The sequence below is a fragment of the Lathamus discolor genome, chromosome 3 (genome assembly GCF_037157495.1).
Source record: "Lathamus discolor isolate bLatDis1 chromosome 3, bLatDis1.hap1, whole genome shotgun sequence".
Classification (NCBI taxonomy): Eukaryota; Metazoa; Chordata; class Aves; order Psittaciformes; family Psittacidae; genus Lathamus; species Lathamus discolor.
In genome coordinates, this window is record NC_088886.1 from 142,057,148 (window position 1) to 142,083,235 (window position 26,088).

The following is a 26,088-nucleotide window of genomic DNA, read 5'->3' on the forward strand; positions in this document are numbered from 1 at the left end:
CCTGTGTGTCTTTTTGTCTGGGCACCTAATAAAGCTCTGGCCACACCTGTTTATGGATGCAGCAAAATGGCAGGGAGCTTATTTTTATACTATTGATTCTGATGAATGCCACTTATAATCAACACCTCCATGAGGAACTGGCTTGTGTGCAGAAATGCTCTTTAATTGAAGGGTACACAGCACAATGTTGTCCCAGGGTGTTTATATCATGAAAGCCAGAACCATTACAGTTATAGAATATCAAATGCTTTGAATGGGTCATATTTATTTTATGATTTCTATGATCATATATATCTTTTGATGATTTTCAAGATCATTCTTGTTAATAAATAGTGGGATGTGCTCACTTTAGAACGAGATAATTAATTCTGTGAAGGGACCAGATGACAATTTTGGGAAGCGTTCCTGTCCTACAGAACGTACAGGTCACCATGCTTTTCTGATGAGACAGAAAAATGACTTGCGAGAAGCTGTTAGGTTAATTACTCTTTAGAAAAGGGGGCTAAATTCTAAGAAGTGTGCAGCACTCTGTTGATAGAATGGTGGTTGCTGGCAGGCTAAAACAGCAAAAATGTTTTGGAAATGATCCCTCCCTCCTTATTTTAAACAACACAACAATTTGGACCTGTGAATTTTGACGACAGCTTTGGAGCTGGCAGGATTCAAATATGCATCAAATGAAGCTGCATTTTTATGCATCAGTTTGAATTACAAGCAAAATAGTAACTTTAAAAATCAATGAGAGATCTATGGGATGGTCACTTATTTCTTTCACAGATTGTGACATGGAGCTTAGAGGATGCTTGTGGTCTGATTTACCCAGAGCACCTTATTTTCAAACTGAGCTCTGTTCAACGGGATCAGAAGCACTGCCTATTTTTACTGCTCAGTGCTAACAACCTCATCTTCAGACCTCTGTTAACTCAATTATTGTTGTCAGCATTTTTGTATAAACATTTATGTTTGTTTTTTGGCAGAACACCATTTTCCCCCTTCCCACCCCACAGCATTCGAGGCACGTGTAGTGCTTGTGGAGCATGTTCTGTGTTCATGCTGCACATCATGGCCAACGTAGAGCTTATGGACATCAATCATTTGATTGTTCTTTAAACACTGTTTTAACAGGCATTCGTTGTATAAATGGATCAGGTTATTGACCTTTGCCAGCAATTGCTTGCTGCATGTCATCATGGCTTAATGACATTATCAAGAAACATATTCTGTATTGTAGATACTTTAAAGGGTTCATGCATTGTCTCTCACTAGGAGACATGGCTGGCTGAAGTATCTTGAATTAGCAAGTTATTTGATGTCATTATTAAAATATGCTGAACATTTCCAGATACTTATACAATAGGAGAGCAAAATAGTTCTGTTTTCTACAAAAGCAAAGCCCAGGAAGAAGGGTTATTTGCCATATTGATACACTTGTTTTGAAATTGTGCTTCTTTTCTCCTTTGCAATTTAATCTTCTACCTACAATAGAGTGATGCAGTCCTCTGAATATCCTTTGAAAAATGCTTGACTGGTCTGCAGAGCTCCGGCTGCAACCCCTCCATTTCTAGGAATACAATAGATCTAATTGGCACTATTAAATCATTACAGTACATAATAGATGGAACTTCTGACTAAATCAACTGTTTTTAATGAAAATAAGAGGTTTTAAATTAGAATTGATACAGCATTCTTTATTTCTATGGGGTGGGAAGGTTGTTAGCTGTAACGGCTTATTCAATTTAAAAGAGGGAAAGTAGCCAGTATTCTATAAATTTTCTCTTCTGGTTAAAGTTTAAGGTGGTACTGACTTTTCAGATCCCTGATTATGAAACTGAACCACTTCAGATGACTATCTGTAAATTTTTCCAGTATGCAGATCTACTGTAGATCTACTGTGGCTCCCCAGGTCACAATCTTAAAATTGATTTTCTGTTCACAGAAAACATACACACCACGCAAATTATATTCTTAGAATCCTATTTTTCCTTGTTCATTGCATTAAAATGTCGACTCTACATGAATCAGAGAGTTCTTAAAAGCTTTAAGATCGGTATTAATCAACAAATCTTCGTTCCATTGCTAGAAAATAATGAAGTAGCATTACTTTCACTTTACAGTGAAAAACTGGAGAGGGACTTTTTACAAGGGCAGGTAGTGATAGGACAAAGGGGAATGATTTTAAACTCAAAGAAGATAGATTTACAGTAGATACTAGGAAGAAATTCTTCCCTGTGAGGGTGCTGAGGCGCTGGCACAGGTTGCCCAGAGAAGCTGTGGCTGCCCCATCCCTGGCAGTGTTCAAGGCCAAGTTTGATGGGGCTTAGAGCAACCTGGTCTAGTGGAAGGTGTCCCTGCCCATGGCGGGGGGCTGAAATCAGAGGAGCTTTAAGGTCCCTTCCAACACAAACTATTCTGTGATTCTGTGATAGTGGAGAGAGACTCTTAGAAGCCTGCTGAACAGATGTGGCCAAAACGCAAATATTGTTCTGTAGTCATTCCTCTTTAACCCAGAAAACCTTTTCTTGTGTAATGTAAAGATCTTGATGATGTAATAATTGCTCCATTACATATGAGTATTAGTCTTTGCTTTTCTCCTGCTGCTTGTTTCAGACCCTGTTCTTCAATAGCCCAGATTTCTCTCCCTAAATTGGTTTGTTCATTAATTTATCCCAGTCTGTTCTTTAACTTTTGTCTTGTTTTGCTTTCCATTGCTGTAATAAAATACCTTCTCATGTCATTTAATTTTAATAGTGCTTATCACCAATTTTTCTGATGCTTATTAATAGCTTTACAGTGAAAAACTGCATATAAAGTACAAGGGATGTAGTGAATTATCCTTCTTTCTGACTCTGTATGACTTTAAGTTAGTTACGTCCTTCTTTTTAGCTTCTGAGCTGAAAAAAACTTTGTGATAAGACTTTTTTGTCCTGGAAATACTGTGGAGATCTCTGTAGTAGTAGCTACTCCACATTTTCATAGATTTTAAGATGTGGAAGGAAAACAATAATTATTTGTCTAACATTATTTATTTGTCTGCATTGAGGTTGTAGAAATTAATCAGTTAATTCTGGAATAGAGAAAGCATTCCGACCAAACGATGTAAACCAAGTGTAACTTCAAGGGAGAAGGGACAACAAGCAGGTATAAAACTGGTGCAGGGGAGGAGAATCAGGACATAAAAGCACTATTTGAGTGTTTCATCTAAGTAAATCTTCTCACAGCAGTCTCCATTCTTTTTTGCCAGGGTTACATTTGATTGCTGGCTTTGACAGCTCACTGTTGGCAATAGGTTTCATAAATGTCTAATCCAGCTGGATTGTCCTGTCTTCACATTTCCTTCCTACATCAAGAGTGTATACTATTAACAAGGAAAAAAAAGAAAAGAAAGAAGGAGAAAAAAAAAAAAAAGCTGGCTGCTTCCATTATGGGATTTAATATAAACCAGAAAATATAATCTTAATAATTAAAGCCATAAAGGCTGTGGTAGTGTTTTGGTTTGGGGGTGGGGAGAGAGAAAGCGAAAGCTCACAATGCATCCTTGACATCTTCAAGATAGATTCAGGGCTGTGATTTCAGCACCAAGACCTAACAAACGCCACATACAAAGTGCAGTAAATGCAGTATTCATAAATGTATATGCTCTTTGTGACTTCATGTCAGCAGGATTCTGTAGACCCTCATTTGTATCAAATAAACTTCAAATGGTAAAGAATACGTGCCAGCCAGGGACGAGTATCACTTTGAATTTTTTCTTCTGTATCCTAGCTGAAATAGGAAACAGGGATGGCTTCCTGTTTTTCAAGAGTAAAAAACATGATCTTTTTCTGTAATTATTAGTAATAGTGTCATTTTAATAAATTATTCACTCATGACAACAAGACTTCTATTTGCTGATATCTTGTGTGGGATAGTGTTTGTTTTAGGAAGGTATAATTTGACAGTAATGCAGTGTACATTGCAGATCTCTATGTCACAACGGCACTGCAACAGTGAAGACAAGTGGTGATAACTTGTTTCTTTCTGTTCCTTCCTTCTTCATCATGGATGATACCCTCATAAACTTTCTAGATTTTGTCCTATTACTTACCCATTCTGGGACTAGACATTTAGGAATTCATCTAAGACAAAGGTTCATGACTGTGGCTGAGACTTCCATGTACTTCAGAAGAACTTATGATTGCATGGTACATCAATGGGCAAGAGAAGCCAGATCAGAGATGGCAGGAACATGATGAGGCAATGAGTTGTTTATGCTCGCTCCTCTTTGTCATGGCAACATGGCAGAAATTGTGGAAATGCTTGAGTAAAAATTTAATGAGTGAATGATATCTGAGCTGAGAAAAGAATAAATAGGCTGATGATAGCAAATGGGAGAAGTGAGGCCATGAAGGGATTGACAATGGAAGAAATGTAGCTATTGTTTAATGTGCTGAACTGTGGAGAGGCAATGACATGACTAGAAAGAGAAAGAAGACCACTATGATGCTAAAAACTGTTGTTTGTAACAGTTGCATTACTGTAGGTGGTACGTAGATTTTTGTCAAGGCTGTAATAGAATGTAATGAAGAGGATGTAATAATATAAGAAATGAGTGAGAACCCAGAAGAGAATTTTAGGAAGGTGGATGGATGGGACCAGTCTGTTTCCTATTGACATCCCGCAGAAAGAATCAGACAGTTTGCCCAAAAATGAGGACTGAAAAAACAGAACTGAGTGAAAAAAGATGTTGAGGCTGGGTGGTAAAGATGATCATGTTGCATGTCAAGAGAATAGATGGAGTAGAGACATGTTGGGGGGGACAGGGAACTGCTGTGTTGTGTTGAATTTGCATTGAAGGCTAAGCAATGAGAGAGATGGGAGAGGAAATGGCAATGGAGGGAGAGGGAAATCTGTCACTTATTAAATAGTAGCCGAGCTTGTGCATGACATTCTCCAGGCATAAATCAACTGCAGATCTGTAGGGAGGAAGGGAACCAAAACCAGAGCATTACACAGCCCTCACAGAGAGGTCAGGATCCTGAGTGCAAAGGGAGGAGGAGATTTCAAGAGGGAAGGCATGACCAGTTGTGTCAAAGGCACATGTGAGCTCTCATCATCTACCAGCTTCTCAACTGGAAGGTTTCCATGTCCCTCCATCCATCCTCATGTTAAGCAGAGGGGCTGGCTCTAGCCATCTCAGTAGAACAAGCCAACTCTCTGTTTTGGGATGGAATTGTTTTTAAAACACTATTATCTCCTGCCTTCTCTCTGGGATAGTGGCCTTCTAAGAGGAATCCCCACATGCACCCAAGGTTGACATGCTAATTGACATGCTGGTACCTAGTTTTTATATTATTGGTAATTATGATAGTTTGAAGTTGAATGAGAGGCACCAAAAAAATCTAGTTATTTGCTCTAAGATGTCCTGCTAACAGGACATCTAAGCAGTGTGTGGGCATTTGCTTGCTTTAGTGGAATTCTAGTGGAAGCAGTATTTACCCCTGTTTTACCGATAAATAGGATAAAAGGAATAAGGTGACTCACCAAAAAAAATCAGACAAGAAATCTGTGATCAGCTCATAGTCCCTTGCTTGTAAACACTCTGTTTTATTTCTTTGTAATAAAAAACAATTAAAGCAATAAAAAGAAATAAAATACAAATGAAGTGAAACCCGGAATGTCTTTAGCAATTTCTTTGCCAAAACTTATGATTTGGTGTGAAAGAGGTTGAGGTTTTCTTCCTTGATAATACATTAAAAAATTATTAAATCATTCTTTTTTCTTAAGGAGGAATTATATTTAATTGCCATGTAAACTAGTTCTTTAAAATCCCATAGTTTTACCCACAATAATCCACGAACATTTAATAAGTCTTAAAATATTCATAACACACGGAGATCATTACTCTTGAGACCTTTGTAGAAAGCAGTGAAGTGTGTTAGACATATGGCAGAAACCTCTTCATTTCTTATTTCTTGCTATGATTATAGGAAAGAAAGGAAAATACTCTGTTCTTTTCCCCATTGCAATCTGCATGCCATTGTTTTATCTGTTTGGGCCAAAGTTCTCATACACATGCTCACTGAAGAACATGGAGTTAATCAGGCTTGAATTTAGCTCAGTAAATATAAGCACAATAATGGTAAATAACTGTTTTCTCACAGTTTTCCATACAGTTTTCAGATAAGAGAAAAGAGGAAATAATTTATTTCTATATCCAGCATGACGTTAACAGCCCAAACTGTGTTGCATGACAGATGCTGGTACCTAGTTTTTATTGTATTGGTAATTATCTAAAGCCGTTAATTGCTGTGACATTGAGTATTAAGGAAAAAACAAACAAGAGTTGATATGTCCTGCATTGGAAATGTATAATAAATATAAGAAGCCTTTGTCAGGGTACTGACTGTTGGTAGAGAGGATGAACAGTTTTGTTTTAATTATATTTCATTGTGATTGTCTAAAGTCAAATGGAACCTCCATGGATTATATCTAAAATAAAACGGTGGTTACAGTATATGGTCATAATCCCCAGATCTGTTGTGTCGAAATGACAGTATAATGAGTAGAAGTTAGAATGTCCTCTGCTTTCAAGTCATCATGGTTGTCATTTGATTAAATAATAGTGGATTCTGTTTGATGTCTTGGCTTTATTATTCAGAAGCACTTCAGTATATGTGTCCTACCTTTGTGTTATGTGCTCCTGGCAACCAGGTACCCGTATAGGTTCTTATTTACGCACCTGCGATGGATACACTGTACGTTTAGCTTGCATGTGTGCTGCTTGAATATGGAATTTTAATTATTCCTCTTAATTATGGTGCATTCACCAAAAAGAGGGAAATCATTGGTCAGGTACAGAAAGAAACTGCTCAGTATTTGAAGGAATTTGATAATTTTGTTGTAGTTCGTAGCTTGGCAGGTGGTAATAATGCTATGCCAGCACTGTCAAAATATGAAAATTAAAGTGACGATGGGTTTTAATGAAATCCATTTGACAAATATAATTAAGGTGTTTTAATATGAAGCCCTGTAATAAAGACTACCGGTGGACTCCCTGAGGTCCTGACTAATTGTGTAGATTGCTTTTAAGCTTTGAATAGTTTTATTGGATAATGAACTGTTAAGAAGTGTTAGATCTTTCTTAAGCAGAATTTGGTTTGAAAAAGAAGAGGAGAGACAGGCCTGAGGTGTGGCATTTTAAACATAATTAGAAGAGAGATTTAAGTTAACATCTTTGATCTTGCTGTCAGTTTTTGATTAGAGCTGTAAATGCTTTAATCAAGTGCAGTGTAGTCATTACATTTCTAACTGTTTTTAAACTGCGAAATTACTGAGACACTGACATCGGTTTAACACTTCTTGAGAATTTCCAGCAAAGTTATGTTTGTAAACTGGGTGTTTGCATTAAAATGTCATACTGCAATAATATACCAATTCAGTACATCATGGGATAATTATAGTTTGGTGCCCAAATAACCTGCAAATTCTTTATGAGACTGAATATGTAATGTCCTGTAGCTGAGGAGAGGGTGCCACTTCAAATTTCATTATAAAAATCATTTCTAGTTATTTTTTTTTTCAATTAAAATTGTATTCAAACCGGAAGTTGTAATGAAAATTAATATATATAAGAAGCTATGTGCAGTATTTAAATGCCTTCCATAAGAGTACAATCCTTTTAATGATAGCTATTGTGTTCTGCCAATGTGGATTCCTTCACACTCATTTTAGAAACAGGGAAACAGGCACAAGTATTTACCAGGTGTACAGCAGCGGCTGTACATAATAATACTATGTTCACTCAAATCCCTGTCTTGCAACGCTTTAAAGGAATTTCAGAAATATCAGTTTATTTATCCTTTTTATTGGCATCCGAACAGCAATAAAATGTGAAAATGGCAATGTTCACAGGTATGTAACGTCAGTGAGGATGAGTGGCTGGATGGTACCTGCCCATAGGTGGCATGCCTTTCATTTCAAATACAGAGCCCAGCAGTCCGGGGTCCTTTACCAGTTCTGACCTTGCTTCCCCATGTTATTGGTCTTTGAGCATGACAGAAAATTCAGATGCTTGTCTCTTTACTGTGTCAAGCTAGGGGCATACTGATCTGTTCATGTCGGTCCTGTAGAAACATAGAAATAAGCTACAGCAAAGAAAAACGTACTTGATTTGTGCTGTCTGCAGTGTACAGAGCATTCACACAAATAAATGTTAACAGCGGCCTGCCAGCAAGTCCTACAAAATTGTTAATTACATCCCACAGCAAACCACCTGATGTCTTTGGCAGCATGTCCTGCATGCTAACATGTCTGAGGGCTGGCAGACCAGGAGAGAGGGGAGATGTCATCCAAACCTAGGACATGCTCACAGAGACTGTTCAGCTGCCAGCACTTCACGGCACCTCCAGTGCATCTATCTGCTGACTGCAGTTCAAGTGACACCCAACAGGGAGAAGCAGTCCCTTGGGTAACCCTGACCCAGATCACTGGGGACTCAAAGACCATGTCTAGTAGCTGATGAGGCTTTGCAGGCAGCTGCTTTGGAAGAATCCAAGCAGGACTGCTGCCCTGTGCAGTGAGCTGCTCTGTTCTGGAGCAGTTTGGTTTCAGAGATCTCCAGGTTTGCCCCAATTAAACCACATAGCCGTAGCCTAATGCAGAGATGCCAAAAGCATCGATGAGTGTTGCTGAGCTCCTGCATCAGAAGAAATCACACTTGTCATCTTAGACACTTACTGAAAAATCAAGTTTTGCAACTGTATTTTCTTGCATGGAAGCCTTAGAAACAAATTGTGTATACATGCTGTAAAGGCCCCATGTAAGTCTACCTCTTAAACACCATTTGAAGAGCTGAACTTGGTACTTTAAATATGATTCTGCTCTGAGGAGTGCTGTAAAAAATCTATTATAGGAAAGTCTTTATTTCCATCTCAGCAATTTGCAGAATACCTTTGTTTGACAAGTACAAGAGCAGACACTTTTTTAATATATATATTTTTTTAAATATGTATAGCCCTGCAAATTCAGATTGTATTTTAAAATCGGTCTGGATTCTTTCCTTCTTGTACACCTCCTGATAACAGTGATTCTGCAGGCCATCAGGTATTTCTCATTGTTCCCTCTGTTCCCTTGCTGTGGGCTTGTTGAGGTGGTGGTTTTCTGGGCTTTTCTGTGTGTATAATCGAAAGCAACATTGCAGATGGAAATCACTAGCACTTAGCTCATGTGTGTGGAAAAGGAGTACAATCCATAGCTGTGTTGGTCCTGCAGGGTAAAAATAAAACTATAAACAAAGGAAAAATTACTTAAGGTGGGAAGGTGGAAGTGGCAGAAGACAGGAGTCCATAACAAGTGTGCTATGTAAGCAGCACAGAGATGTTTATGTTGATGCTATGTCCTTTAGGAGCAAGCTTTTCAATTCCTGTATGATTCAAATGAATGCAGATTCTAGTTGGTGTGGGTAAATATCATTATGTATACAACCAAGATTCAAAATGTAATAAAACACGCAAACTACTAAACTTCATCACCAAACAAAAAAAACAGCAAAGTGAGCGTTTCATAGAGGTCCTTCCAGAGGCCGGAATAACATTCTAAGGCAGAGCTGGAATGTAAACCACAGCCAGCCAGAAATCTATGGACTGTCCTTTCTCTCTGCTCCTTGTCCATCCATCTCCAAGGAGCTGCATCAGATCTCCAGATTCCTGATAGAAGAAACATGCTTCTCTGCAAGCAAAACCCCTACCATGACAAAATTGGTGTGCATTTCACATCACACAGTTTTCTAGTTGTAAATTACCCACTGAATAAACTAGCACTGTCTTGAAAGGGCTTTTTCCTCTCCAAATTGCCACCTCTTTGGAGAGATATTGCATTTTCAAGGGAAACTGAAGCTTCATGAATAATTTTGAATTCATTTTGCCTCCTTTATAGATCAAGTCTTAAAAGATTTTTGTGGTTTTAGAAGAAACCTTGAACAGTAACTTTCCTCAGCATTCTCTTTATTATTATTTTTTAAACCTCAGTACTTTCAGCCTCCAACTTTACAATGCAGTTCTTTTATATGGCATTTAGAGTTTGAGAGATTCAGTTGGTGGAAAAATGGGAAATGTTGAAAGGATGAGCTAATTAATGTTTCCTCAGCCTACCTGAAGAATGCTATTGTGTTAGAGTTTTGCCACGTTTGTAATTTATACCTGTTAAACGTTTGTTTTATCGTCTATTACTGACTTCTAGGCTTCTGTTTGCACTTACTGTCTGTAACAAGCATTTCATTTTATATGGAGAAAAAATGGTTTCAGTTACTTTTACTGTACCTGAAAAGGAGAATGGGATTTGCAAATGATAAATGGGGAAGTTGACTAGCTAACTAATAAAGATTTGTCTTAATCAAGTATGATTTGTCAGAACAGGAGCGCACTGGGGTCAGGGCACATGCAATGAATAATACAGCATTCACTGGAGAAAAGGACCAGGCAAAAGGCCTCATAAATATGCCGCGATTACCCATTGCTAATTCGTATTCAAAGAGTGAGTTGCACTGAAGCCAGCTTCGAGGTTGCTGAGCTGTTCACCTGCTTTGTGGGCTTTCCGATGTTTAAGAAAGTTTATATGTATATAAATATGAAAACAGTGTATATATATATATATATACACACACACAGAGTTTTAAGAATGCTTTATTTTTGCATAAACTGCTACGCTTCTTGGTCAATGGTTTTTAAGCATTATTTATTAATCATCCTCTAGGTTTCTTTTACTCTTCTAATATCTGGGCACTATTTTATTTCTATTTTTCATTGTTTAAATATGAATGTGAGTACAGCAGGAGATAGTTCTGTTCACATTTAGAATAAATTGCTGAACAGTGCAAAAAAGGCTTAAACACTCTTTAGCTTCATGGAAGTATTAAAGATCACACAAGCATGGACTTTTGTTGCCAGCTGTCCTGACTTTCTAATTGGTCTGTGGATTGAGGATAAATCTGGTACATCAGGATGTTGGGGGAAACCTGAGCAAACCCCAAAGTAATTTTATGTGCCTCATTTGTTGACATTGCTTTTTGCTTCCAAGGGCAATTTTATTACATTGAAAGAGTTAAAGAATATATTATTCTCATAGATTTTCTGATGTCCAGAAACTGAGAACCTTGTTCTTATTGATAAGTTTTAGCTACATAAATGGGTCACAAAGAATCGACTTAAAAAATATATTAAATTGTTGCAGTGCTTACTGATATAAATAGCAGACTTTGTTCTTCATCTTTGCACTGTTTAAATGTCACATGCTGTGGTTTTGTGTAGTTAAATAAGTTTGAAAAAATATCTGGCTGCACACTTCGATTTTACAACATATTTCAACATTTCAAAATGTTTTCTTGTCTTTTGAAAACCTAACAAAACTTTGCGTTGTTTGCTGGTTGGCTGATAGTCTTTCTCATCTATTTGGTGCTCAGTTCTGTGTCGATTGAAGTGCATTTATTTCTTTAAATCAGCCATAGAGGTAGGGCCAGCTTTATGAGCCTTGAGCTGCTGAATGCAGGAGTCTACGTTGCCAACTCTCTGCCTACACGTTTTAAGTCTTTGAAATAGCTAGAACTGCAGGGTCCAAAGTAATTATTTACACTGCTTTCAGTTCGTAGCAAACTTGGTAGATGGTGGAATGTTTTTTATTAAATTATGATGATGAATCCAGCCTCAGTTACTTGAACCAAAGATCACTGTTGTGTCATCTCAGTGCTGTTTGGAGTCATAGGTTTAATTGAGAGATGGCTTGTGGCTCAAGTTTTAGAGGATATGTTTCTGCAGCTTAATTTAGATCCTATTAGGATTTTTAATACTCTCCCCTGCTAAACTGCTTTCAGAAAAGTTCAAGATTGTCATTACTGTAATGAAGCAGCATCCATTACCTGAACCAAGCTCAGAGTGAGGATGGACTTCTTCTGTCCTGACAGTGCTTAAATAGTAGGGAAAGAAGATACTGAGGGCTGGTTCCCAACTTCACTTGCGCAAGTGATTGAAATGGGGGTAGCAAGTTGTTTGCTTATTAATGCACTAAGTAATGATTTTTGCCTTAAAACTCGTTTGAAGGAAGTGAGGGGGAGAAGGTGCAAAGGGAGGAATCTGGAGCAGATGAGCATCGCTGAGCTGGTGCATGGCTAGAACAATGGCTGGACTTCAATTGTAGACAAGCACTCGGGGATATCAAAGTCTGCCACCTCCTGTGAATGTTGCTGTGAGGATGTTAGTAAGGGAGCTCAGCTAGGTGGGTGATGGGAGTAGACAGAAAAAAATACATCAGTTAGTGAGAAATGAGTAGTTTTATACCAGCAGATTGATGTAAGTTAGGATTTCAGAAAAGGCATGAAACCTTAGAAAAAGAAAAGGCTACTGGAGGTGAAGTTACTAGGTCTGTCATATATCATCTTTCTCCTTTCTTTTTCCTATTTTCTTCTCATTCATCTGCCTCTTTTTTTCATGGGGAAGGACAGAGTAGTCCTGGACCATGGGAGATGTTAGTTAAGAAATGCTCACAGTTTGTTCTTAAAGGCATGTGGCATCTTTCTCAAATCTTTTCTTTCTTACTTTGTGCAAAGCACAGAGCCTGGATTCTGATTAAGTGTTCTGGATATTTTTCTTTCTGGTTTCCCTGACCTTGGGATCAAGTGACACCTTTTACTGTTGGCCAATGGAAATAATGTCGTGAACATCCATTATAGCTTGTAGGGACCTTTATAATTTGAAAAATGTTTATATTTCAAGTTTGGTGGACATCTTGGACTTTGGGAGTTTTTTTGATGTCACAAGAAGACTGGGCAACTGTTATTTATCCTCTCTTGCAACTGAACTTCTGACAGCTCTGGAAGTGTTGCCTGTTCTCAGTGTATGTTGTTGACTCTCAGTACTCTTTCTACTGGTACAAGATTTGTCAGTACTCTTTCTACTGCTACATTTGCTTCTGCTGAAAAGGGCAACTAGTACCTGTAGCATATAGCTATTTTTTATTTTACTGTGTTAAGTGACCACTTAACAGCATGCAGATTAACTGCTCCGTGGCAGATTCTTGAGGCATTTGAGCACCAACTCTCATGTTTCACTGTTCTGTTAATGCTCCACAAATTGTCTCTCCATTGGCTTATAGCCATTATATTATCCTTCATTTATCTGTATTAACCTGTACTTATCGTTTAATAACTTTAATGATCTAAATCCTCTGTCTCTAATTATATTGGCTGTTCAATGTAAATATAGATCAACTGTGAACTTGTAAATTTATAGGACTTTTACCTGTGTCCCACAAAGATATGTCATCACTTTCTTTATTAACTTTCTGCTGTCAGAAGCATAAAGCATTTGACTCAGCCCTGAATTCTTCACAGCTCCAGCAGCATATACTTTCCAGGTTTGTAAATCTGCTTGCTGTCACCTCTGAACAGCTAGCATTTAATGCTTTCTAGCATTTTTTTCCAGAAACCGCTGTTGATGATTTATCTTAATCTCCTAAAACATAAACTTTTAACCTGTCCAAGAGTGGGGTTTGGAAAGAAGTGTCCCAGCCTCAAGTATGTTTACTAAGTTTCTGCCTGTGTCAGTGTAGTTTACCAGAAATCTTCCATAAGCTTTTGCTGCATCTTCCGGGCATGCGATATCACTGTGCAAAGACGACAAGAGCAGCCCTATCACTGTGCAAAGACAACAAGAACAGCCCTTCCCAAATGGCGTTACTCACTGGGCATGGCTGAGGATCTCGGGTGGAAGTGTGCTCCATTCCTGCTCCGCGTCCTTCTCTCACAACACGCAGTGGGGTTTTGAGTTTATTTCATGATTTTATAGACCAGCTGTCTTGATTTTTAACATGATCTTCTGCTTTTCCCGGTGTAAACAAATTGTCTTTTCGCGCTCCTAATTACGTAGCTCAGATGCATGCATTGTACGTATGATGAGATTGGGTCATACTTCTAGGCATCCTCTCCATGATTTGGTTGGATTTAAGCTTTTTTCACATTTTAAACCACATTAAGATATCCGCTGCCTGTTATGAAACATATTTATATGTATCTATATATGTAGCATCCTTTCCAATCCTAACTATTCTATGTTTCTATGCATAGATATATCTACCTACACACAAGGTACACTTTGAGAGGAAAGGTGCTGTAAAAACCATGTTGGATTATTTTATTTTTCATATGAAAAGAAAAATGGGGACTCTGTCTTCAAAATTCATAAAAATGCATGTTTGTTTTTCCAAAAGCCTGGAGAGGCTTATTCCGTATCATTCCTATCTCTTGAGTAAATATATTAGTCATTCTTAAGGAAAAGAGTATTATTGACTTGAATGATTAGAAAAAGCTCTTTCAGAATCAGTTTAGCTGATAAAGTAAATAAATACTTACATGGCTAGAGGCAAAAAAAAAAAGGAAAAGAAAAGCCAGTCAAGCACAACTTACTTTGCGTCCTTGATATGTGCACGTGTGTACATATTAGGAATCAAGCTTTGTGGAACATATATTAAATAATTCTGATTTGTATGTTTAAATAAGTACTGCATATAGGCTACAGGCAAATTCCAAACTAAGGGCATATTCAGGAGTGTAAAGCATCGCCAGAACTGATCATTGTCTTTTGGGTTTATCTAGATATAAAAGTTCAAAAGCACATGCTGATTTTTGCACACATGAAGGGGGAAGTTGGGTTTGCATTTGCTGGTTTTCTGGGGTTTTGTTTTTCCTTCAGTTGGGGAAAGTGTCTTCATTCTTCTGATGGGTTTTACTGTTCTAGGGTAAGATACGTTGATGGGTTTTCTTTGCATAATGGTCTCATAGAACGAGGCACCATTTGTGTTGGACCCATGACGTGATATTATTAAGGTGTTTAGCACTGAAGAAGCTGATTTCCCCAAACTGTTCAAATACCTTTAAGGAGGAATAAATTCAGAGCTGTGAATTTTAGCATTCACCCTTTAAGGCTGATGCTTGTTAAGTTATGTATTTTTTCAGAATTTCTTTTCCTGTTCATCACAGCATTTTTTAAGACTGAGATAATTGCTGTATCAAATATTCCTGCCCTCTGTCAGTACATAGATAATAATGATGTAAATGCATTCATCCTTCTGCTTCTCACACTTTAGCTATAATTTTTAGAGCATAATTTTATGCATCTCTTTAGGAGGTTCAGTTAGAAGAGGCAGCACCTCACAGTCTTTTGTAGAACTTGGAACTGCACAGTACTATACATTATCCGTACATACCAACTAAAAGGTTGGGATAATCCCCAAATAATTGACATTGCTAAGATTCTCTGGAAATAACACCATTATTGGCAACATGCAACAGCCTTCAGTTTATGCATTGGTCCTGATTCATGCATCTGCACTAGAGTGTATCTTAGAAACCTGACCTTTTCACATAATTGTAGTAGAATTGTCAATGATTTGTGTTGTAAGTAGTCTGGAAAGATCTATACAGCTCTGTTGCTCTAAAAGCATGAAGCTGCCACATAGATGAAGACTTAAACTGGCAGGAAGACATCAGAGTCATGGAGAAACTTGAAAAATTACAGCAAGCAGATATCAGTGATATCAAGCTTGTAATTAGTTCTACTATGGGCTAATGTTACCTCTTCTCCAGTCCTGGGCACCTGCACTTGCAAACCAAGTAAGGAGATACATCTTCATATCATTTGTAAGTCTGTATATTCTTTATTTATTAATATTTTTGTTTGACTGCCTTGACCTTTCAGCTAAAAATCAAGTTTCACTGTCATCAGTGAATTTTCAGATAGAATAAGTATATGAAGAGGATTTGCGGATAAACGTGTCAATTTGTGTTTGCAAACTTACTGTGAGATTATGTTACCTCCGTTATATCTCTTTGTTCAAATTTTGTTGTTATTTTAGCCCCAAAAAGGCCAAAGATCATCAACTAAAGTGCATGTAGAGTAAAGCTGCTCCTGTAAAATTGATGATCCATCCAATTATTTATCTATAGAGGCTGCTGGGAAGAGACGCAACTATCTCAGTTCTCAGACCCCTCTGCTAGGTTGAACTTCATGGCTGAAGGTTTAATCCCTAAGTGTCATATCAACAATTCATTCTGTGATATTCTGGCTGACATGCTCTCCTTCCTTATTTATTGATGTCTTCAGTCATCGACAATGAGAGGAAAATACACTATTCGTCAAAGTGACGGTGTTTTACCCTCACTTACAGTTGATGCTGCTGTCACATTGATGGTTGGAAAATAAATTCAATCATTATAAAAAGCTAAGAGTGTGAACTTGCCAGTGACAGGAAGAAGATGAAAAAAAACCACAGTAACTTGCTTAAAATTGGTGTAATAAAAATAGAACTGTTTCCTATAAAGATATTTTTGAGCTTTGTTTATGAAATTCCAAGCCATTTAAGCATTTATTTTGTAGTTATTCCTTTGAAGGGAGATCTGCTCTTCACATTCCTTTATGTCTATGCAAACATACGTACAATTTTTAGCAATACCCATTATCATTTCACCTCATGCTACTTGGTTACTTGTTGATTCTTTTCCCTCTATGTTTAGGGGATTTTGCTTTGGTTTTTCTCACCCCGATTACATTGAATGCAGGTATCTGTTTGTGTATTACAGTATTTTGAGTGCTTTGATGAGGAGTAAGCTCAGTATAGTTTCATCCGATAAGTTCTTTGACATGCAAACATAGGCAAAGCTCTCTTGAATTGCTTTCTTAGGCTACCATTTGTATAGCTGTACTGCACCTTACAGTTTTTTAAACTCAATAACCACATATCTTACCACATTTCACCTTTGGGAGGCATTGTATATACAGCTAAAAGTAAAGAGCAGCAAGCCAAGAGGGACAAGATAGCATAATGAGGATGTCAATTTGTGGTCAGATATCTGAGGAAATATTTATCTTACTTGTACTGCACTTGGCAACAGATAGAGAAATATGTATGTAATGAATTTCCTTAGACTTTATCTGGCAGAGTGTGTACCTTGTGTTAAATGCATTTAGGAAAAAAAAATGTCTCAAATTTTTGAACTTTGAGCTTATTTTACTTTGAATTGTTTCCAAAAAAATGGACCTTATCTGTTAAAAAAAATAAGAATCATCATGTTTGTTCTGCTAACGTCTGGGTGAATTTTTAATGATTCGTTTTCTTGATGCTCCTCAAATAATGACATTTTAAGACTTGCCTTATTCACCAGAACGAAAGCAAGGCATGATTTTTGTTGTTTATGAAAAAAGAAAAATCCTGGTTTTGTAGTTTTACTCAGTTTTGCTGGGTAGATCTCTGGCAAGCTAGCTAAGTAGCCTAAATGAATGTGCACAGAAATGCTGGTTGTCTCACACGTGCTGTGTGTCCTGAGGCAAGCTACAGCTGCTTCAGCTCCTTGTGTCTGTTTCCCCATCTGTAAAATAGGAATGATTTAACTTATTTTTCTCCTTCAGGGAAATACAGGGTGGGTGTCTTAATGTTTCTATAGAGCTTTGAAGATTAAAATCTCTATAGTTGCTGCTAATATTTCAGTGTTAGAGGAGCATTTGACTGAAGCTGTTTGAAGAGTAAAGTTTTGGCATCTTGTGTTGTCTTTGTACCATAACTTGAGGGCTCTCCAGTATAATCTTGCAACCTTTGGTTCAGCATAAGTTGTGGAAGCAAACAACCCCACTGTAAACAAATGGTGATGACAATCGGTTAATGTATATGTCTGCTGTTAAAAACATCAGGAGATCCATTACAGTGTATCTCTAAGCTTGCCAGGATAGTCCATGATGGAGCAAAACAGACACCAGTAACTGTGCTTAGCCTGAAATAGCTTTTATTTGAGCATCACTGGTAAATGCTGAGAGGTACAGAGTGGTTTTCTCTATTGTGCTTCTCAGTGTCTTTAGAATTATAAGGAGAGCTGATGTTTTAGCAAAGGCTTCCTGACTTCCTTTCTAAGACTTAGAAAGGAGAGGGCTTAAGGGGCATATGGGATGTATGAACACCCAGCACTGAGAGCAAGCCTGAAAGTCCTCTTGCTTTGTTTCACAGACCAAAGGTCAGCATCTGTTCCCAGGGCCTACACAATCTCAAGAGATTGCAGGGGGACAACTCCTCAGTTGATTGTTACTTCTTCAGTTTTACATTGCTTGAAAAACTTCAAATTTGGTACAATGATGTCTTCCTCTTTGCAGTTAGGAGCAGTGATTAGGCTACCACATGTATTATATGCCATAGTTACAATCTAACCCAGCATTTTGAGGCCTTACAGCCACAAGTTGTGTTTTTCATGATTTACATTTTGATTTTTTAATGCAGAGCAGATTGGACAGGAGATGCTGGAAAACCTCAGCCATGACAGAGAAAAGATCCAGCGCGCTCGGGAAAGGGTAAGTTTGATAACAAATAATTGCTCGTCTCGGATTTTATTTGCTTTGCATGCAAAAATAATCCAGCATATTCATCAGTTTTATATAAATCAGCTGCTAAATCACTAAATTGGCTGTTGGAAGGAAGCTTTCTGTCACTAACGTCATAGTTAAGTCATTTTTTTGTCCTTTGAAAGGTTTGTTATAGCATGCATTGCAGTGACTTCTTGGACTTTCAATGAAACAAGGTTCGGTATTACAGCTGAGCTGCTAATAGCTCATCAACCTTACTTTTTATAGCTCCAATGCTGATAGTTGCCTCCTGGGGCAGTTCTGAGTGAAAGGACAGATTTACTTGCTGCTTGGTTGCTGTAGTCAAGGTAATATATTGATGTCATTTTTGGCTTATCTTGCCTCCATAGGGATCAGCTCTTCTCTATAGAGTTAGTGAAGATACTCAGAAGCCCATCCCATCCAATGCACACAACTTCTCTGAAGTTCAGTCTAAGAAATTTACCTCTCTGATTCTGTTTTCCATTCACAGAATAAGGCATGACCACTTGTGACTTTGACTCCGTGACACATTGATCAGATACTTTTCCTGAATGTCCATGTTTGCCAAAGCAAAGTCCACCTATAGGCCTCTAGCTGACCAAGGCCACTTAAAACTCCTTTGTCTGTCCCAGTGAGTTTCTTTACCTGGTTAGCTTTGGTTGGTAAAGCCTCATATGATGGCTTTAATGAGGCATTTTCTGTCAGCTGTACCAGTTGCTTCCTGAAATCCTGGTTATTAACTACTTTAAAACATTAATTATAACTAAATAATTAAATGTAACTAAGGATTGCGAGCACTTACCAAGTGTTGTTCAGACAACTTTGTGTCTTACTTCACCTCCACTCCTCACATCCCTAGCAACTGCTGAGTCTGAGATGCTTTTCTTTTCCTAGCTGGACAAGTAAAACCTAGGCAATGGAGACAAATGCCATGTATCCCTTTCTGCTGACAATAAAAATCCGTGGGAAGGAGAGAGTGTAGTTCTGATGACTCTGTGTACACTGGTTCGTAGCATAACTATCCCTTTTCAGCACTTCCCACCTGAAGAGCAAATTGATGGAAAAACCTGTAAGTTGCAAGGACAAGACTAAAAATAAGTCTCCCACCACAGTGCACTGAAAGACCTCTTGTCATAACTGGAAGATCTCAAATTGCAGGTTTTTACCATATGCCGCTTAAAATATTTTGTTTGGGGAATTGAGAAAAGTTCTCCAGGGGAGCCACATGAGTGGACCTCTCCCAGCTGTCTGTGTATTCAGATGAGCAGTAAGGGATGATCTTGGGTAATTTGGCAAGATTTCCATTTTCTGGAAAGACCAGGACAGAGGGTTCTCTAGCAACGCATAGTAGCTTTACACTGAATACGTGGTATTATTGTCTTCTTAGTAGAATAATAAACTTGTCTTCTGAAAGTCAAATGTCAACTTGATTATGATGGTCAGGTCTTAGCAGTTCAATGTTGTGAAAATTAGGAAGATTTTCTTGTGATCAAAATTTAAATGAGTTATTGTCTCTGTAGCTGAGTTGAATTTACATATGTGAGTTTTCCTGTATGTAGAGTAAAACTCTTTTTTTTCCCCCCAAAGCCAAAAATGAGGGATAAAAGGTCTACTACAAGTCAAACAGATTAGCTGGACTGTACGAGACTCTAAAAGTTGCAATGTTTTTTAGTAATACCTCAAATTAAAATGTCTATGGTCAAACAGGATATCACCATCAGCATCTTGTTCATCATCCTTCCTTTCTCATTAGTATTCTTAATATTATTTTTAAAGCTTTCTTAACCATCAGATTTGCCACTGCTAATAGGAAAGTTTATTACAAAATGCTTTCACTACAGCAGTTTTGTGAAGGAAGGAAGTGCTGTCATATGCCATTTAACAGGTTTGCATGACACCCATTCTTTGCCTTATGTGGTGCACTGATATTAGTAGAGAAATGATGGAAGAACTATAATCAGATATTTCATTTTTAAATGAAAACAAACTTAGAGTTTGAAACTCTTTATGTTGTTTGTTTTCTGCCAGGGCAGGAAGAAAAGGTGTTTTTTTAGAGTTCTCTTGGGAGGTAGCTAGAGATCTTCCATCTGTGTGTGTACGTGTTTGTTTCTTTTTTAACATTGCTTTCGCTTATTTTGTGGGTTTTTTAATTACCATAAAAATAGGAGGTTGTCTTGCTTAGAGGGGTTTGTCAAACCTCTAAGATTCAGCTTCCCCTAACTATCAGTACTGATTCTAGCTGTCAGATAGAATCCTGCAGCAAGAGAGGAAAGTAAGGATCAAACATACAGTGGTAAAAAGGAGAGAGCTACTTTTCTGTGAAAAGGGAGGAGAAGCCCCAAGTATTAAATGCATCCTTATGAATAATAAAAGACCAATATAAAGCATACATTTGTACTTCGGATTCCCTTCTAGCATGGATAAGAACTTGGCTTTTTAATGAGCCTTCTGAAAATTATTGTGACTTTTTTTCTCCTGTTCCTTGTGTCAAACTGGGCTAAACTGCTATTCTGGAGCCTGAATTGTCTAGATTAATCAGGAAAAAAATGAGGGAATGACCTCCCTGAAATATAATGCTCATCTTTGTCCATCATAGCACATAATTACAGAGATCTGAAAGTCAGTGCAAGCCTTCCCACTGCATATGATATTGCTAAGAGCAAATCTTGGTTAGTGTTATCCAGTCCCAGCTTCTCCTTGGTATTTTCTTAATACCTTTTACAAGAACAAGTAGGAAATATATGCAAAAAGGTTATGTGTCATTGATTGCAGCTACTGATACAGATTAATAAACATTAAATCTGGTACCAAATATTTATAATATTGTTCTTCAGAATAGAAACTGGTTTTAATATTGCTGCCATGCACATATTCAAGATATAATAGTGGTTCGTTATGATGAAGGTGATTTGTTATCAGAAGACTGCCACTTTTCGTGGCAGTGTTACTGTTTGGATGGATTTATAACAGAGGATGCATTTTGTCTTCTACAACAAAGTTCCTTTATTAAGAAATCAATGAGTCAGGTAATCCTTTCAATCTGATTTGATAATGAAGAGGTAAATATTCAGCTTTCATAAGAAGAATGTTTTTATGCATGTACACACAGCTGTGTTTTGGAGCATGTTAGAAGCAGTTGTCACTGCTATTTCATAACTGAGAATCATTATCTTTTACAGTAGATTTTGATGTCCCACTGGTTCCAAGATCCCTAAAAAGTCAAAAGATGTCTCTCCTTTAGCTACCAGTAGCAAAAGAGGCAAAACGAGAGTAACTTTATTCTTCTATACCCTTCTTCATTTCTAGGCTTCCTTTAGTGGGACACTAATAAACACAAAAATAGAGGAGAGGTTTTATTCCCCTTTAAAGAGCAATAGAAGTAATTGCTCTTTTTTTAATATGAAGTTCTTCTGCTTCGTAAATTTTCTGTTCATGTCCCGAATGTCATATTTTATTCAGTTGTGCTTTTACCTGTTTTGCAAGATTTTTGGGAGCTGTAGAACAAGTTGGCTAATCAAGTTTTGCTGGAAATATGGATTTTCTGTGCCCAGATAAACTACAAAAATGCTGTTTTCTCTGAGTGAGTTATCCTTGCATGCGCAAATATATATTATACCACTGTGCCTTATGTACATACTATATGCTGTTCACAAAGTATTTGGGCATCCATCCTGGTGATGGCCACTGTAAAGTCAGTACAAGTTTTATATTTAAATACAAATATAGGCATATTTCTTTTATACAGAATTGGTAAAAGACCACTGTTTTATATTTCTTCTTTTTCTTTAAACTACTGTCTTTGAAAAACAGTGGAAGAAAGGTATGTTTGTTTTTCTTTTCATGAAGATTCAGGAACACAGCACGTGACTGTCTCTTCATTCCTTGATGCCCTTACTAATATACATAACCAATACACATACACGCATCAATTGGAATTATGGATACCAATTTATATACCTGCCACCCTGTATTTGTAAAGCTTTTGCTTTGGTTCATCTTTGTTGCCTCAATGTCTTCTTTTCCATGGGTTTCATCTTTATGTAAGTGAAAACCAGACAAATAATTTTTAGCTTTCAGATCTTCAGTGGCTTTCTTACAGGAGAGTTTGTTGTGGGCTAAGCTTGAAGTTGATTGACTCAAATGGCAGTAGAAATAGCTGTCCTTTGTACAGAATGGAATGCATGTGCCTTTTGCCTTTAATGGGACTCTTTCTTTCCCCAGCTTAGAGAAACAGATGCAAACCTGGGGAAGAGTTCCAGGATTTTGACGGGAATGTTGCGAAGGTAAGGCCAAGGTAGGGACATTTCTGCTCTCTTTTTCTCCTCTATCCTTCTGTGCCTTTATTTTTAGTTTTAATTCAAACTCAGCATTTTGATGATGTACCTAACTTTTTTACGTGGGCTGCTACGTCGAATGTCTTTGAATGAATGCTGGTAGTGAATCAAGCATGGTTTGATAGCAGGCTTTATCACAGCTATAGGAAGACTTTTCTATAGCCTGAAGGATTACCTCTTGCTCAATCATTTTGCATCTTTCTCTCTTTGTATTTGGTGGGGGGTTTTGTCTGTGTATTCTAAAATTAAGCATTTTGATTATAATTTCCTGCGTTCCTTGTTCTTGAGTGATTTCAGTCTTTTGAGGTTTTTTTTACCTGTGAGATTTTATGTGAGAAAGTTTGTAAATGTTTTCGGGCAGTGTACATTTACACACAGATAAAAGGTTAAGATGATGCATTCTGCCTAAAGAGATGGGCAGACTCATTGCCAGACCTTGTGGTTTTAACATGTTCCTTCCATGCTTTCAGTGTTATAAAAATTTTACCTGGGATCAAAGTGAGGTGGTACAGAAAGGAAAAATCTCTGACATCCTAAAAGTCTATGTGGGAATGCAGGGAGGGAGTTATCCAGAGATCACTAGACACCTTCCAAGACAGATTTTGTTAATTAGTGGCATCTCCGGATATGTGATCTTTACCCAGTGAAACAGCACCCAAGCTTCTCTGTCCATATATCTGTATATATTCAGGTTCTTATAGAAGAAAAGCATCCCTCTAATAGGTGGCTCTGTGTGCTACGAAAACATAGTTTTAAAGGAGTTTAGAGCATCCTCTCGAGTGTTCAGTGTGAAATTACTCTTACCATTGGCTTGTATGTTGCATATTTGCTTAATGCAATCTGCTTGTTAAAAAAAAAAAAGAATATAAAGTTTTAGCAGAGCTGTTGATTTGTCACTTCACCTGGAAAACAGTAAAAGCAGAATTTAGTGAGTTGTTCTGTAGTGCAAGCTCTATCTCTTCATTTCTTCTCAGAAAAACATCTTTGTTAGTCCTAGTATACCCAGCTGACAAAGGTTAAAATGACTGAACCTCATGCCTTCATTCCACAGATTTCTTACAATTCCAACTCCAAACTGTAACATATAAAATTCTCTGATTAAGAGTAATATGTAAATGACACAAGCTAAATTCAAAATCCATGGAGGAAGGAAGTGGCAATTGAAAGGGATGGTTCAGTGCCTGTAGACAATCAAAATAAACTATAAAAAAAATGAACGAAAGAAAAGACACAACCAAACCCAAGTCTCCCCAGGAAGGGCTCTGCGACATGAGCTGTAACGAATATTCTGCATATGTCTCCATTTTGTCAAATCTCATTAAAGGGGTTTCTTGCTTTATGTCAATTGAGCTGTCCAAAAATCATTCATCATTTTAGTGTAAAAAAAAAATCATGCAGTTATTTAAATAATATCATATTAATGTTAAAGTTCAGCTGTCATTTAATAGTATGGCTTAATCAGACATAGCATTTAGGAAAAATAGTTTTTTCGGGCTTTACTTGGCTTTCAGGTTGGCAGATTCAAATAAGGATTTATGGGTTTCTAAACCAATGTATTCTTTCCATGTTTATGCTTGAGGTACCTCAGCCTTTTTTGCAGCACCCTGTAGTCTGTTATTTTCAATAAAATAAAGTATCTCCTCATATTGTGTTTGAATACATTTGCAAGTAATTTGGAGAAGCTGAAACAAAAACATATGCTGTAACCTCTGACTTTGTTTTGTGTTTGGGAATCACAGTTAGGAGTCTGAGTTTATAAGTGTTCCGTAAGCCAAATGAAAAATATGATCTTTCTGAAATATACTTGGGCTCTTCTTTTCAGACAAAAAGGATAATGTAGTCAAACACCACCATGGCGTGTTTGTGTGTGTCAGAGAGGCACTGGATTTCCTTTCTCTTTAGCAAAAATCCTGAGCTGAGTCACCCGTCTGGATGAAAGGCAGGTTAGGATTTAAGCTCAGTTCAGGTAAATGTGCCAAAAGCAATGTCCCGGCATAGATGCAACTTGCAGTAGAAGATTCTCAAGATGTTATTTAAAACCACACAACAGATAGACCTGTGGTGAATATAATTTGTCTGTGACTTGTTCAGTAGTAGGGTCTAGCATTATTCCAGCCTTAGCGTCATCCCAGTGTTGTTTAAGTCTCAAGAATAATCATAAAATGCAGACCCTGAGAAATTAGCACAAATTAGACAAATAAAACTGTAAGAAAAATAATTAGCACGGATCGGCAGTTATGTCCTAATTTCTGCACGCTTCAGTACATGCCACACAATGTTTCACTTAATTACTGGAACCAATGAAGAACAATGCTGGAGGACTATTCTTCACATCATTAATATACAGAAAAGGTAATGTTGAACCGAGCGTTGCTCAACTTAGTTGCTGCTCCCACAATATGTATTTGCTGATATGCTTGAAGTCATATGCCAGGCTAATGAGGTGTATGCCAGGCTAAGAGGCTATGCCATAGTCTTTTGACTATGATAATACCCTATGCATCAAATAAATGCCTAACTATCTCTACTTTTACATCTGGGAAAGGTAAAACAGAATCTCTTCTGAATCTGGCCAAATATAGTAAGAGATTATATATTTAGATAACTGGAGGGCTACCTTACTCCCTTTGTATGACCTAAATTCCCCGACCATGTATGTGTGCATAAAATGCTCCAGAGATGGGGAATAAAAGCAGACACAGGCTTTGTAGGTTGCCATAGGTCACTAAGTAAATCAGTGGCATAATAGGGACAGACCTTCCTATACCAGCTTGCTGCTCTAGCAACTTCAGGAAGCCAGCCTTGTTTATTGGAATTTGTTGTCTTCCTGTATTTTGAGTATTTGCTTAAGAGAAATTTTGTAATAAGTGTTTTTAAATAGTCTCACTTTGAAATAACCTATAAATTCAGTATATGTTTTCCTGTAAATAAACCTACTGGGATTCCACTAAACTAGTATATTCCACTCAGGGTATGGCATTGCATTACTACAATAAAATCAGCATGTCAAAGCATAAATCATTTCCTTTTACATGTATCAATAGCTCTGGAAGTCCTGATGTTTTATGACTCCTCTTTAAAACTGTGAGACTATAACACAATTGCAGTGTAGTTTAAGTTAGAGAATTTTCAGATAATAGCTTTTAACATAAGGAAATGGCATCTTCTGCAGTCATCTGCGGTATCACTGTCTCAGACATCCATCCCTTGGCCTCTACCCCAGTGTGAATTGGGGAGCGCACAGTGTGTCAGAAAGAAGCAGAAAAGAATATGTTCTGAAAGATCTTCAGTCTTTTGCCCATATCCTAAGCCAATAACCTAGAAAAGCTTTTAGGAAAAGAATTTGGATAGCCTCCAAGCCACACACG

The 26,088-nt window shown here is 37.5% G+C and overlaps 1 protein-coding gene across 4 annotated transcripts in view; it reads left to right on the forward strand.

Moving 5' to 3' along the window:
• Window positions 1-26,088, forward strand: part of VTI1A (vesicle transport through interaction with t-SNAREs 1A) — a 274,299-nt gene that overhangs the window by 148,973 nt on the left and 99,238 nt on the right. For 2 of the 4 annotated variants that reach the window (XM_065672260.1, XM_065672261.1), the window contains 2 exons: window positions 18,283-18,353; window positions 22,608-22,669. In XM_065672260.1, the coding sequence (XP_065528332.1) occupies window positions 18,283-18,353; window positions 22,608-22,669 (133 nt within the window). Of the gene's footprint in view, window positions 1-18,282; window positions 18,354-22,607; window positions 22,681-26,088 lie in introns of all 4 variants that reach the window. The other 2 variants (XM_065672262.1, XM_065672263.1) reach the window with 1 other exon arrangement.